Source organism: Choristoneura fumiferana, chromosome 17, assembly GCF_025370935.1.
Source record: "Choristoneura fumiferana chromosome 17, NRCan_CFum_1, whole genome shotgun sequence".
NCBI classification, from domain to species: domain Eukaryota; kingdom Metazoa; phylum Arthropoda; class Insecta; order Lepidoptera; family Tortricidae; genus Choristoneura; species Choristoneura fumiferana.
The window spans coordinates 3,077,142-3,092,821 of NC_133488.1; the positions used below are offsets into that span (position 1 = coordinate 3,077,142).

General features: G+C 36.9%; 1 protein-coding gene across 5 annotated transcripts in view; it reads left to right on the forward strand.

The window, feature by feature from the left end:
- The window catches only part of Camta (Calmodulin-binding transcription activator), a 176,028-nt gene that overhangs the window by 135,267 nt on the left and 25,081 nt on the right, over nucleotides 1-15,680 (forward strand). For 3 of the 5 annotated variants that reach the window (XM_074100862.1, XM_074100866.1, XM_074100865.1), the window contains exons 6-13: nucleotides 2,200-2,271; nucleotides 7,232-7,391; nucleotides 8,947-8,993; nucleotides 9,062-10,105; nucleotides 10,783-11,026; nucleotides 11,809-12,029; nucleotides 13,061-13,330; nucleotides 13,760-13,950. In XM_074100862.1, the coding sequence (XP_073956963.1) occupies nucleotides 2,200-2,271; nucleotides 7,232-7,391; nucleotides 8,947-8,993; nucleotides 9,062-10,105; nucleotides 10,783-11,026; nucleotides 11,809-12,029; nucleotides 13,061-13,330; nucleotides 13,760-13,950 (2,249 nt within the window). The remainder of the gene's footprint in view (nucleotides 1-2,199; nucleotides 2,272-7,231; nucleotides 7,392-8,946; nucleotides 8,994-9,061; nucleotides 10,106-10,782; nucleotides 11,027-11,808; nucleotides 12,030-13,060; nucleotides 13,331-13,759; nucleotides 13,951-15,680) is intronic. The other 2 variants (XM_074100863.1, XM_074100867.1) reach the window with 1 other exon arrangement.

The following is a 15,680-nucleotide window of genomic DNA, read 5'->3' on the forward strand; positions in this document are numbered from 1 at the left end:
CAATGGCATAAAAAGAGGATGAATGCAATTACGATTGCAAGCGCATCAGCTCGCCTCTGATCTGCAAAAAAGTGCAGCCTGAAATGTTTAAATCAAAATAGGAAAACAATGCCATTTGGGTGAAGACCAAAAAGTTGTACACCTCAACACAGGTTGAGACTCGAAAATTTATCATATATTTGTATTGATAATTTTCGTGTCACAATTGAAAAAAATAATAGTTATTTTAACTACCTGCGTTAAGGTGTTCAACTTTTTGGTCGTCACCCATTTACAAACAGATGTCTTTATCGTGTGCATAAATACACATACCATAACTATAAAAACACTTAAGACGCTTAAGACCAACACAGCATCTACCAAAAGCAACATTTTCAACTACCATCCGAAATGCATCACGTGTGGGCATCGAACCTACAAGTGATCGCACGAGCCTCGAGAGACTCACGCCGACGACGCTGAATAAAACATGACGGATATGCGACCGGACAGCACCTAAGCGTGTGGTTTAAACAATTTTTACTGTTGCTTCACAGAGGCCTCCATAATTAGGAGTACCACTGCTGAAAAAAAAGGATATTACTACTAAGAGAGAGAGAGAGCTCAGAGTCACGCAACGAACTATGGAGAGAGCTATGCTTGGAGTTTCTTTACGCGGTAGAATCCGGAATACGGAAATTCGTCGAAGAACTAAAGTCACGACAGCTGGAAAAACATGCAAGTTGAAATGACAATGGGCGGGCCACATCGCTCGAAGAACAGATAACCGTTGGGGGAGAAAAGTCCTCGAGTGGCGACCACGAACCGGAAGACGAAGCGTTGACAGGCCTCCCACCAGGTGAACTGACGACATCGTGAGAGTTGCGGGAAACCGGTAGATGCAAGTGGCGAGTTGTCGTTCATTGTGGCGTTCTAAGGGGGTGGCCTTTGTTCAGCAGTGGACTTCTTCCGGCTGATGATGATGATGATTACTACAAAAGATAGAATTGAATAGAAATTTACGGTTCTAGACGTGGATAAATGTAATAAATAAAGGTTGCCTGGAAGAGATCGCTCTTAAGCGATAAGGCCGCCTATTGCTTACCTTGTAATTTTCTCTGTGTACTTACCTGTTTTTCTGTATCGCTTACTATTTCTGGTGTACAACAAAGAGTAATTGTATTGTATTGTATTGTATAAATAATATGAAATTGATAATGTATATTGTCGAACTTTGATGATTTCTCTTAACCTCATTTTTAAATATTTAGCTGAGGAGCCTGTATCCTTTTCGTTGTAGATTAATGTCTCTAAAGAAAGTTTGGTAAAATCGAATAACGCTCAAGCGTGGGGAATAAACAATACTGATTGTCGTCTCCCATATTCCGCCAAAGTAAGGTGCAGTGCCTGTTTTGTTGTGATAAATTTATTGAAAATCAAATAGAAGTTATTTAAATATAATGGTTAATAAAAAAATTATCATGAAATTAATTATTATCTCGTGCTCATTTAAAAAAAATCTTTTGTAGACCAAGATCTTTTAAAAAGACTGACGCAAAATTGGTAAAAGTGCATTTAAAGCGAAACCCGCTACGTCTTGTATTTCAAACAGTCGCTTAGTCGAAAAGGCTTTCCGGGTAACTCGGTTACTTCAGGTGCCAACTCCGGTCGGCTCGGCTCCGATGTCTAGTTTTTGATAAAGCGTAAGCTATGCTGATTGCATTGGTGCAATGTAGGTGAATAGGAAACGTTCGGACTTCACGTTGAAGGGGAATAAATAAAAAAAAAATTACTGACTCATGGATTAGTATGTGGACGATTGGAGAATGTGGACGAGATGAGAATATAGACGAAATGGGAACGTGGAAAAAGTAATCTGAGCGGATAGATGTTAGGTGATTTATGGTGGTTGATGATGGTCCAGATTATCGTTTATTTACAGTTATAAAATTACAAAATTATGGTTAACTTTTACTATGACTATGATTTTTTTTCCTCACTTTGTTAATTAAAGATGCATAGCTTTAGTGAAGAAATCAGTTCTCTATTTTGCTTCAGTTTGTTGTGTCTATTTCATTAACAGCCAACTAGAAAGAAATCCTCCAATAAATCATCTAAGTAACTGATTTAATCTAGCAAAACAAAAAACCGAAATCAAATCGGATCAGTTTCACGTTTTTATTTTAATAGTCATTTTAATTGATATATTTCTTGTTTCAGTGCATATACGGCTGCTACGTGCATTCAGCAATATTACCCACATTCCATAGAAGATGTTATTGGTTGTTACAGGTATGACCTAGATACATGCTTGTTTAAGGAACAAGCTAAACGTCCCTCTAAAAAACTTTATTACTTGGGAATAAGTGTTAATTTTAAAATTTAAAGGGACTTTAGTTTGCTCCACGCTGTTTTTAATTTCATTCATGAAAATTTATTTAAGCTTATTTTTGACGACACATTTTGAAATTTTTACTTAAGTACATTAAAAATTCATTGCAAATAAAATTAACTGAAATTACAACAGCAGAAGACAGTTTGTTATTATGAAATAACAAAATAAAATGTGACAATAACGAGTAAAGCTGTCAGATATTAAGCCGGGTGTGGCCTGTAACACGGGCAAATAATTAAAACATAGATCGTACTCGTCAAACTGAAGAAAATTAGTTCAGCGACTTTAAAAAATAATTCGTTTTCTTTTTTTACGCTTTAAAGTTTATTCGAAGAAGCAATATAAAGCAAAATGTTTGATATTTGTAGTGTGACAGGCGAAGTAAGTTAGGTTCTAGGATGGCGTACATAGAATTTACGATTAAGTTTGTTAGAAAAAAAAAACTTAAGTTTTAATTTTAATTAAGTGGGACCATGATGATCCAATTACCAGTGACCTATAGAACCTCTGTTTTTAATATTATCCCCGGTTCTGGGCCACACACTGTAGTCAGCTATAGCTGTCAGGTATAGTCTCCACTGTGAGTGATGTAGTCTCGATTGAGGATCTTTTTACATAATCCTTTATATCACATAGCAGTCTAGCCTCTCACAAATACGCATCTGGCTTACCCAACTTTATATTAGCATGCATGAAACTTTAAATAATTTGTTTTAGTTCTTTTTGTTTTATTTATTTTAAGTTTGGAATAGTTGTGTGTAAATATATATAATTTAACTGTTGTTTATGCATTTTTTTAAAATATTACTTTCAATTTTGACCTAGATTCGCGTCACCAAACATTTCTATAGCTAATTGGTATCTTGTAACAAACTTTTAAACGCAAACATAATGTTCGCGAAACATCACGTAAAGCCAGACAGGCAAACGTTCAAAGCCTGAAATATTGCCAGCATCCAAAGATCTCCCGGGCAGTCTCAGAATTTCAAAGTTTTCAGTTATCACGTCATGCCGCGGTAGATCGAAACCTGAATTCCCCGAGTTGCCCGCCTTTGATGTGAGCGTATAAAATTTATTGGGCTACAAATTTCTCAGTTCAATATTTGTAAAACATCTCGGTTGTGAAATATGTGGGAGTTACCGAACGTCGTTAACTTGATGGTTGCGGATTTATTTCAATTTTCGAGATGAATGCTTTTGGGTTTTAGTGAAATGTTAGAAGGAAAAATTTCAAGGAAAAGTTTACGGGTTAGTTAGTAGCATTTACCTATGAGTATATAATACGATAGTCAATTGACCGACAGTATTTACAGCTAATCTAAGCATCAATCAGATCTCAGACTGACGAATTGAAGGTACATATAGAAAGGCAGCGTAGGCTTATTAATAGGATCCCCACATATGGGTACGGAACCAAAAATAAACTCACACACGTTTAAAATTGTTGCACTATTTACTCCAGTTACGATACTCGTATGTCGGTCGACACCTGTTACTACCACCGAAGCGCAATCATATATTCTATTACCAAACGACATTTTGGCTGTTGGTATTTCCAAATGTAATTTTATAATGCACCGAGCAGTTCTCTAATTGGTTATTTGATTAGTTCTTGCAAGTGTTTGGTTTGTGTTGCACATTCTTAGAATTTTCTGTGTAACAAATATTTCATAATAGATTGTAGTTTCGTTGTAGTTTCGAATTGTTCTTTTGAAGTGATATTTTTGAAATAAGTAGTTTGGGTTTGTTTATTTTTTTTTGTAATAAAGGCTGTACCAAATAAGTATTTAGGTGTAACTGGTGTATTCTAGGGTAACAAAACACAAATTATGCTTATAAACATATCACAAATAATAGGAAACTATTATACTTAAGTGATTTGTGGTTTGTAATTACAAGATGTATTTTGCAATAAATGTTTAACTTTTTTTTAAGCCTCTTTATTGAGGTGCGAATACAAAACACAATTAGATTAAATATCTACTATTTTATTCAGTCTTTAGTAATCACACTTTATTGGCAGTACGCAAACCCATTTTCTTACCAAAAAAAAAATACGACAATAATGCAAACACGTACGAGTTATTAAATTGGAATCGTCTATTGTAATAAATTTCTATAATTATAGAAAAACTACAGCTAACTAAATATTCAAACAAACAATTTTTGTACAACGGTGTCAGATAAAGGATAATACAAAAGATCTAAAACGAATATAGTTTGGATCCATGTTCAATCTCTTATAAATAGACGAGACACATTTACTTAGTAAATGTGATCGAATGCATATTGATACGATGTCTGATCAAGAATAGCCTTTTGCATTTTTCATGCATATTTTTATTTTGTAGTTTCTTTATGCGGTAAAAGATGACGAAGGGACCTAATGTGAGAGTCGAGAATGTGAGAGACTTCGAACTCGGAACTCCAGCTCTGCGGTATTTCCCAAAAAAGTCGTTGTGAAGGTTCACTACTGATCTCTCGTCCGACGACCACACCACTCTGCCAAAAGTGCATTGACTTAAAAGAGAATCCCGATCAGTTTGGCTTCAAAATTAAATTAGAACAAGACATCGTTTTTATTATAAATTTATAAACAATTATTTATGAATATATTTATAAGTCCTGCGAGCAATGGCTGATGGGGTCAGAAGGTTCTCGAATGGTGTCCGCTGACCGGGAGACGAGCTGTCGGTAGGCCTCTAACAAGATGAAGCGATGACCTGGTTAAGATCACGGAATCGTGTTGGATGCAGAAAGCACAAGACCCGGTCTGAGTGGAGAGCCTTTGGGGAGGCCTATGCAGTGGACGTCTTTCAGCTGAAATGATGATATTTATAAGTTCCTACTGAAGAAGCTAAAATAGTCACAAAAAATTGTCTAGTCGCGAGATAATCTACATTTTGTCGATGCCCATTGTTAGGGTTGCGAACTTTGACATCTCGACGTAAAAAGTGCATTACGACTAGGGTTGCCGCTCCCAGACATATTTTTATAAGATTGAAACTAAACACTAATTAAATCCTTTCTATAATGAAATGGTTTACATACATTTTAGGTGGTACAGTACCGATGTAAAAGGTGCTTGAACAAATTTATTATCTACCGAGAACATTAATTACACGACAGCAAATTAAATATCCACACTTAACGGCACATTCAACAGCAGAAACAACAACACAAGCGTAACTAAGTATTTTAAAAATCTCCACCTCATAAACCAACGCAATACTGTGTTAACATTATTCTCATACTGGTTAATGAAAAACCACAAAAACAACGATAAAACACACGTGCCGAGTGGCAACCCTGCGCCGACCATTACATAAATAATGTCCGCCATGTTTATTGCCGCCATTTTGAAGACAAATGGATAGTTATTACGGCATACTACGTTTTACAGTCCGCGTTGAAAATTAAAATATTGTGTATTACTTTATTTTAGTTTAACTGCGTGTGAGTCGATTTAGTACCTCTTCTCGGGCACTTGTTTTACGCCCTTCTGAGTGGAGTTACTCTGAAACTAAAAGGGCGTATGTTGACGCTTTAACGTGCAATTTTGAAGCAGTTGCGCCGTTTTATTTCTCGCAGTGGGAGTCGTGGGGTTTTTACGAGAACGATCTTCACTCGTTATCCACATTCTCTTTAGTAACGAATGGGGAATTCTTGCAGTAAATTTTCACATGTCACTAGGCTTGGAGCGCGGGTGTTTAATTTTAGGAGACTTGAGTAATTAAGGAATTGAGCGAATGTCCGGATGATGTGAGGAAGGAATGGCCGGCGTTTAGTGTTGAGTTTGATTAAGAAAGCGTAATTTGAGCTTGATTAAGAACAGTAAAATGCCAAATTAAGGAAGGACTACTTATTGGACTGGACATGTCCGTGGCATAAATTCGAAGTGCTTAGCCAAAATTTCCATGAGGATCTCGTACTGTTGTACATGCCTGATTATAGATGTACTTTAATCTGGTTTTGTAGGTGTCGCTCTACATGCACAATTGAGTTGGATCTTGGGTAAACAAAATAATAATCTTTTTAGTCCGTCAATTATTAGGACACCGTATTTTTTTTATTTCTCAATCAAACAAAAAATGATAAAGATAATCGCGTCAAAATTCGAGAATGGGAGATTGCGACGTCCATTCTTAGTAAAAAGTGTACTAAGGAGTGACGTTACGTGTAACTTTAACGGGCATATTTTTTGATTGTTTTACCCGATTGCCCGAAAGAGGTTTATTGACAAAAAATATATACGCGTCCGATATTTTTTGAAAATCTAACTAACGGACTAATTAATTATATAATTTGAGGAATCTAGCCTATTATAATAAAAACTTTTTACGATATTTTGATTTGACGCATTTTTGATACATTTGCTTTTAGCTGAACCTAAATTAAATTTTTGTACACATACAAGAGCTCCTATCAACATAGATACGAGTAAACCCCACAGGTTTAACTCCGTAGGGGTTGATGCAAATTGGAGAATGTGAATTGGAGAATTAACATACCCTTTTTTAATTTAAAAAGCAAGCTATTCGTTTTTAACCAATTTAAAAATTTCAAAGCCCCTTAACTTTAGAATATTGCATTGCAATTTGAAAAAAGAACGAATTAGCTTCACGCATATTTCCGCATGTTTTGGTCTCGCTTGGTTATAGCTCGTTGATCACACCACATTACGAACATAAACTTTATGCCACAACCATTTAATAGCCAATAATACATCCAACTCATAAAACGCTACAACACGCTTCTCGTAAAATACCAAATCGATGGCCATTCGCTTTGCTGCCCCCCACAACACAACAATACCAACAATATTGCACTTGGCAGTAGCAACACGATTGAATATAGAACTTTGCCTTGCAGAATCCTGACATCGTTTTGGTTCATTATCTGAATGTGCCGTACCCTGATGACAATAAGTTGGCGACAGTGGCGCCGTCTTTGGCGCTCTGGGCGGATAAGAAAGAGTGGACGAAGGATGAACTCGTCAGCCAACTCAAGCCTATGTGTAAGTATCATCTGTTATAGTTAGTGCTTCACTAATAGCCCTCAGAGTTGCTCAGCAAACTATGAAGAGAGCTATTCCAGGTCACTTCCAACCGGAGCTATTGAAGGCCTATGTCTAAATTATGACGTTCCACGGCTTATGATGATAATGGTGATAAGTCCATGGTGGTATTGGGTATGTTACAAATACAAATACAAATACAAATAATGTAAATAATTTATTTGTCAAATATAGGTTAAAATAGTTAAATGTTAGTGACATATTAAGGATGTTTCCAATGACAAGGTGTGGATATCATCCCTTTTAAATGGGATATTGTGTTAAATCCTGGTTTATGGCACCAACAAAACTATTCAGAATATTGCAGCCAGTATTTGAGCTGAATACAGAGGGTCTGAGGTTAAAAAATCTATGAAAGAACCACTAAATAAAACGTTTAATCAACCACAGACCATAGATCTAACTTGAAGTCTGTCAGATAACTGTGTAAGTATTGTTTTTTACAACTATCGCCACACAAAGAAAAAAGTAGGTACCAAGTTGGTAATTTGTTTTCACAATAAAAGTTTCATTACAAAAATAACCTCCATTCTATTATTATTGTTATAATATTTTTCCAAGTTGTTTACAAGACTTATTCACCACAGCTATTAAGCCGACATAAGATGTAATGCTCTCGCCATTACTTACTTTTAGTGACTTTTTTATTCGAGACAAACAATTTAACAGCGCCATGAGTCTTTAGAGGGTGCAAAACAACCAGACGATGCTTCTTAACCTAATCACCATACATTTAAATAACCATGACAGATAACATAATCACGAAAATTTCTTCACTTCAAAAACTCCATAAATGTAAAACGGCACAAGTTTCCCTTTACGGAAAATTTTCGACATTGTTGAATATTTATGTTCGGGGATGAAATTGAATTTCATTATACGGCGTTAATCCAGACTCTCATAAATACCGATGATTATTTCGTTAAATTTGTTTGGCCGCAGTATTAATTCACGTTATGATTGGGGTCTGTTAATGTTAAACATGTTTGCACTGTTAAGATATTAAAGCACTGTTCTCGGTGCAATCAATATTCCGATAATATTTTTACTGAATCAGCTCCGAAACAAAGCATACTTAAATAAACTTACAAAACTACCGGCTTCACATTACGTCTTCTGTCATCGTAGTTAGCATTTATTTTCGTAAAGTTATCAAATTTTCAATTTTTAAACTGCATGATTTAGAAAATAGAAGTGTTTTAACCAAGAGTAAAAAGAGACAGTTGCAAAACAATATAAGTCTAAAATGAGTATCCAGAAGGTACTGGTTTCTAATGAATCCTCTTAGCACTAAGATTCGTAAACTAATCAAATAATATTTTTTTCTAATGAATTAACTGAGAATGCAGGAGTAGGGTGGTAAAGAAAATACATCAGCAGATAGTTATACAACGTTATAGTTAAGCCTTTAGGTGGCCGCTATAGCCCTTTCTTGTGAAGGTTCTTGTCATATTGCCACTGACTTTCATAATCTAACCAAATTTTAACTTTTCAGTTTTCAGCGAAGATGAACCGGACATCAACAGCGAATTGGAAATCACAGTAAGTATATAACTCTGCCTAAATGAACTATATTAGTCCCAGACACTATATTTATAATGAAATATTAGGGAAAAATGTTTCAGACAACCGAGACGGTTGAAGCCATCGTGGGGCAACTGATGGAGAAACAGCGGGCTGCAAGAGCGGCAGCTTTAGCGAGACAATTAGAATGCGGCTGTCCTGACTCCACCTGCCAAGACTCGAGAACCTGCGCCCATCCGCTACGTAGGATCCAGTCAGCGAAAGCACCAGCTTCCGATCATCATGTATCATCCACCACTGGACCCTCAACAAGACCTATGTCCCACCCACCTAGACAATATACCAGAGAGCACAGATCAACTCAACCCACGCATAGCGCTTCACCACTTCTACTTTCATTAGGGCAAATACAAGGAGGAGGGGGACTTCTTATATTGAATGGGGCAGGCAATAACAATCAGCAGCACTCATCCCTGGTCTCTCCATTATCAGTGACGTCATTCGTCTGTGAAGAGCCAAGGGATAGGTATCGGCATCAGTATAAACCAACTTTTGTATTGAAACGAGAAGTCCCCGACAGCCAGCCTTCGTCGTGCATAAGGAATACTGAGTCGTCGACTTTCGAAGTAGAACCGCCTGTAGAGGAGAAAGTGAATGTAGAAATTTTCGATAGGAAAATTAAAATGGAACCTCGGAGCAGGAATCAGATGATTGCGAGTGCTCCTGCTACGCCTTCGCGGTACCCGGACCTAGTGGAGAGATTAGAAAGTAAAATACTTACTGACAACTGTGATGATACGTTAGTATTGCTCGGCACAGACGGGCATTTAGGACCGTCGAGCGCATTTTTTGATGAAACATTAGAATTGTCACATGAAGATATTCAAAAAACCCTATCAGCCAATATGCCTACGTGTGAACTAGATAGAAGCGGAGTGCGTGTAACCGAAACCGCTAATGTAATGGTATCTGGTATTGATACTATGGACTTCATAGAAAGCTGTGAAGCTGTGGCGTCACCAACACACGTTGTGGACGATAATGTGTTTGTGAATTTGGACGCTTTTGATATGTTAGATTTTCCTGAATTGGAAGTACTAGACCCTAGCACGATATCGACTCATCATTTGGTAAGTAAATCCTTATGAAAAATAATCTAACGTTGTGGGCATTCATCTACACAAATGCAAAACTTGAAAAAAAAAATTATACTCATGATCATGATTAACGTATACCTGTAAAATTTGTACTAAAGCCAATATCTTCAACCCGCCGGTTTCGGAGTAGCAAGATAATCCTTGATGCAATAAATGCATACTCTTTATAATTTAAATATCAAAGCAATTTGTTTCACCTGTACAATAGATACGAGTACATATTTATCATAGAGTAACATAGGCCATACAGGTGATTCAGGTAATGTGAGTAGGACCTATCCTACCAGATTCTGATAGTTTAGACTACTGTAACCATCGTACCAGTATTAGTGAGATTAACGTTGTTTATTTTATTAACCTCCGATGCATAAAGAGGGGTGTTATAAGTTTGATCGTTATGTGTGCTAGTCTGTGGCACCGTAGCTCTTAAACGGGTGAACCGATTTGAATGCGGTTTTTTTACTAAGTGCATGGGCACTATCTGCAATTAAAGGTGTGGGGGTTTAAATATAATTGTGAACGATTCATTATCAATTACTGATTCCTGCTTACCTAAGCCTCCCAAATCACTATTTTATCCTGGAAACTTATCAAATTTTCACAGGACCTGGACAACAAGAAAAACATTATAATATTTTTCCCATTTCCAGCCGATACGAGGAAAATCTCCACCGACAGAAGAAACAAACGAGAAGATGCAAGTAGAGTGCGGCAGTGAGGGTGCCCTCAGCATCACGGACTACTGCCCCGAGTGGGCGTACCCCGAAGGTGGCGTGAAGGTCTTGGTTGCTGGACCCTGGACGGACACGTCTGACCAGTACACCGTGCTGTTTGACAACTTCCCTGTGCCGTCCATCTTGGTGCAAAATGGACTGTTGAGATGCTATTGTCCAGGTAGGTAAATACGTTTTGGCTGTTTTGCTGTTTTTGTCGATAGTTGTCAATTTTATTTGACACTTTAGATGTTTTTGCTTGATTTTCTTGGTACTCTTGAATTTAAAAATAAATAATTTAAAAATAATAAGAAATTATTCACGAGTTACAACAAAGTTTACACAGGCGTCTTCTTAAAATTATAAGGCTCAGTTCGGATTGGAAACTTTACATACACCATTGAGTTTCCTTGCAGGTGTGTTGCAATATTCCTACTGATGTTTTCCTTCACCACAATGCTCACGGTAAATCTCAAATGTAATTTCGCACATAAATTCAAGTCAGCTTCAGCCATATGCTGGAAAACCGGAACTGCATTCTCCGGTTAGGCTCACCGATCCCGATAGATCTATCGATCCCCATTAATTTCTTCCTTGACTGACTCACTGACTCCCTTTTCTTGTGTTGCGGTGGGATAAAAACATATATAATTTTGCAAATGATTCGTTTATTGGTTCTAGTCGTTACAAGAGTCTACAGATCACAAATCGCCATCCTTTATTTTGGCAAAGCAGTGTCGAGGGGCACCATCCCCGAATGCGCCATCTATCCACACAACTCCGAACTAAAAGAGAAGCCAATAGTTCTCTCGGTCGATGAGACCTCTATTAGCTTGGTTGAAAGTAGACAGATGGCGCTGTGTGCTACATCTTGTAGCAGTTGATATTATAAATCTGGCATCATTATGTGACACTATGAATTCCTTGTTTTAACCAACTGGCAATACATTCCAATGATTCCAGCTCACGAAGCAGGCCTGGCCGCGCTCCAAGTCGCTCGAGGCGGCCGAGTGGTATCCGACACGGTGGTCTTCGAATACAAGGCTGGTCCGACGGCGGCGCCATCGCCGGCGTCTGCGCCACTTCCGTCCTTGGATTTCAGACGGTTCTCGTTGCTGCAGCGGCTGCAACGGTTGCATGGGCGGCTGCAGATCAAGATTGAACCAATGGAGGACAGCAATCAGGTAGGACAGTTATTTTAAATTAATTAATAGTTTTACCGAAGTTGAGAACTTTGGTAAATAGACATCTTATTCTGTGGGTAGTTAATAATAACTTTTTTCTTTTTTTGGGTTCCGTCCATCATAAGAAAAAAAACGGAACCCTTATTGGATCATTGTGTTATCCGGCTATATTTTTCTCAGGAATGCGTAGCGTTATCAATCTCAGTTTAAATTAAATAAGTACTCAGGTTTGGTACCCCTTGAAGCAGAACCAGTAAAAATCAAACTTCTAAGTTAATGCAGTCAAAACATACAATCATTAAAAAAGGTGTATCTCCAAATGATCTCCAATAACACAACCAATAAAAAATACGTTTGTCTGTAAAAGTTTGAAAAATCTTAATTTTTATGTCTGCCTGGCGATGTCAGTAAACATCTCGAAAGACCCTACATTGTGTACAGAGATACCTGTAGATACATTTGTATGGAACCCTCGATGCGCGAGTCCAACTTCATTAACATCCTTTTTGTTGACAATTTTACTATTGAATTGTCATTAAATATTTACATAAGTGAAACAAATTTCAAGCAGATCAGACTATTGATAAATAATTAAATGAAATGATTTGATTGTAAAGAAAATTCATTTCATTTCATTTTCAGTTCATTGTTATTTAGTTAAAATTAAAATAGTAAAAGGCTATTTATATAAATTTACAGTATATAAACCAGCCGAAATTTAAATAAATAAATAAATAAATATCATGGGACATTTGACACCAATTGACCTAGTCCCAAACTAAGCAAAGCTTGTACTATGGATACTAGGCAACGGATAAACATACTTATATAGATAAATACATACTTAAATACATATTAAACATCCAAGACCCGAGAACAAACATTCGTGTTATTCACACAAATATCTGCCCCGGCCGGGATTCGAACCCAGGACCTCAAACTTCGTAGTCAGGTTCTCTAACCACTTAGCCATCCGGTCGTCAAAATTTATCACCGTGCTTCGAAATTAAAAAAAAATGTACACTTTTCAGATAGAAGACGTCCAATTATACTCCAATCCGAAGTTTGAAGAGCGTTTAGTTTCCTTCTGCCGCAACCTCAGCACCAGGTCCGCTGGTAACTCTGAGGGCTTCACCACAGAACCAGGGGAGGAAGGTTCCACCATCCTCCACTTGTCAGCTGCCCTGGGGTTCACCAAGTTGACCACTGTCCTGTTGAGATGGAAGCAGGATGATACCAGCTTGGCGCTAGAGAAGGAAGTCAATTTAGGAGCAAGGGACTGCGACAACTGTACCCCTTTGGTGAGCTATTGCAATTGTAACTCGTGTTAGCTGAATATGGATTTCACTTGGTATAACTTCTATACAAGTAAAAACCTCCTTATTCATTAAGGTCTATTAAAGTTTAGTTTATTTAAGATTTGTTTGTTGAACTGGGCATTCAATTTAAACTAAAAGAACTTAATTTTATATTAACAACAACGAAATAAAAAAAGAGAATTTTCTTGGACTGGACCCCAACAAAAAAGTTTTTTTTTTCTGGAGTAGAAAGATTAGTTTTTTGTTTTAGCTATTAATAATGACAAATTATACGGTAGTACAAACTTTTTAATGCGAGTTTAATCCGCTCAGACACAGGTTTAGCTAGTTAAGGAGTTGGAATTTAAGATTATTGTTTAATGACTATACAATCAAATATTTATTTATTTTTTATTTATTTATGCCTTTCAGATGGTAGCCAGCGCAGCAGGGCACGTAGAGACTGCCATAGTCCTGGCCCGCTGGAGCGCGGGGACGCTGTGCGAGGCCGGGGCGCGACAAGCTGCGGCATCAGCGCGACGTGCTGGACACTCCCGGCTGGCAACACTCTTGGATAGGATACACCCGCCGACCAGGGATGGAGTGTTCTTGAGACCTGATAGGTAAGCCACAGAGAACAAACGTGAAACAACACTGTGGCTGGTGTTTTGTTTCTTTTTATTTCACCACCGTTGATTTTTGCACCATGTGTTATGGTTTTGGTTTTCTGCACTTGTCCAGTCGATACAGCTGCCGAGTATATATTAGGGTATATATTAGATTAATTTAACAAAATGACATGTAATAATGATATTACCAATAAAAGAGTATGAGTATGAGTATGAGTATACTACGGGACACAAAAAAAGCGCGTTCCCAAATAGTAATCCAAATGTAGCCATTACTTTGCTGACTGACTTTAAATTCGGTATAGATGTGTTAGAACTAAGGCTAAGTAAAAGTTTAAAAGCTAATGGGTACTAGATCGGAATTGAACTTAGCTGCAAAACCCCAATGATACAGAGATTTGAAGTTTGAATCACTGTTGTCATCATGGGCGCCGGGATGGGGAAAATACATAAAACAAAAGTATGATACAAAATAAAACTTATAAAAACATCTCCCTATATGTATGTAGATGCAAGATGCAATGCACCCTGCCAGGACCTATCACTGTCTTATATTCCTTATAATGCTCATTAACTAGTATTATACTAGTTTACAGATTTCGGTGTCACAGTAGGACGAAATAAAACGTTTTTACCATGTAGGTAAGAACATTGTCATAATCCAATGATGGACTGTTTATTAACAACTTACACAATACAATACAAAATATCCTTTTTTCAAACAAAACAAATAAACTATTCTTATTCTTATTCTTATCATGCTATGTAATGTTTATGTTGTGTTCCTTAAAACAGGTTTCAAAATATACCTACTGTTGCAGGCAAAACGTCAAATATCCACGATAAAGGCCACGGCACACACGCGATACACGACTTGAAATTAATAATCTGAATTTCTATGGTTAATTTATTAGTTACTAAATAAATTCACAGGACTATGAATACTCTATATGTAAATTCATAAATATTACCAACGCTTTTTACGTGAAATTACAATTTTATTTTAATAAAGTATTAATGTCGCTGCAGCAGCTTCTGCAGTATTAATGGGCTGCAGTTCGCGTATAATGGCCCTAAAAGCCAAACAACAAACACAATAAAAAAAAAGTTTTGGCGGGAAAATTGACAAGTTTCATTTTTTTTTATTGACTGGACTTGGGCTTTAGCCATTTTGCAAATAAGTTCTATTGTTTCAAAAGTTTCGTTTAGAAGCGTGATTTTTTATTTTTGCAGTCCTTTATATGTACATGTTTTTTATAGCTATTTGATTTTGTTGGGATTATTTGAACGTTTTAAATCATGTTAGAATGAAATAAACACATATAGATGGCAGTTATAATTTGAGTCTAGTACAATTTTAGTTGTCTTACAAATAAAACATTGATTTCTAGGAGTTTTTATTTAGTGCATGTTTGAGAAAAGCACTATACAAGCCTCGGCGTCAAAGAACATGCCAGCCTCGTACTCAGAATCTCTTATAAAGCCCAGTTTAGACTTACAAGAAAAAATATGCAAGTTGCAATACATTGCGAGGCCGTAAAGCTTAAGAGTATGAAGTGTTCAATCGAGCGCCGCAATGTAATGCAACTTGCACGATTTTTTTTGCAGGTCTAAACTGGGCTTTACTTTATCGTCCGAAGGTATCAAATTTAATCTTTTCCGTTCTTTTTCTCGTGTTGATGTTCCTTCAATTTTAAAAGATCCACGACCAGATTTTAATTGTT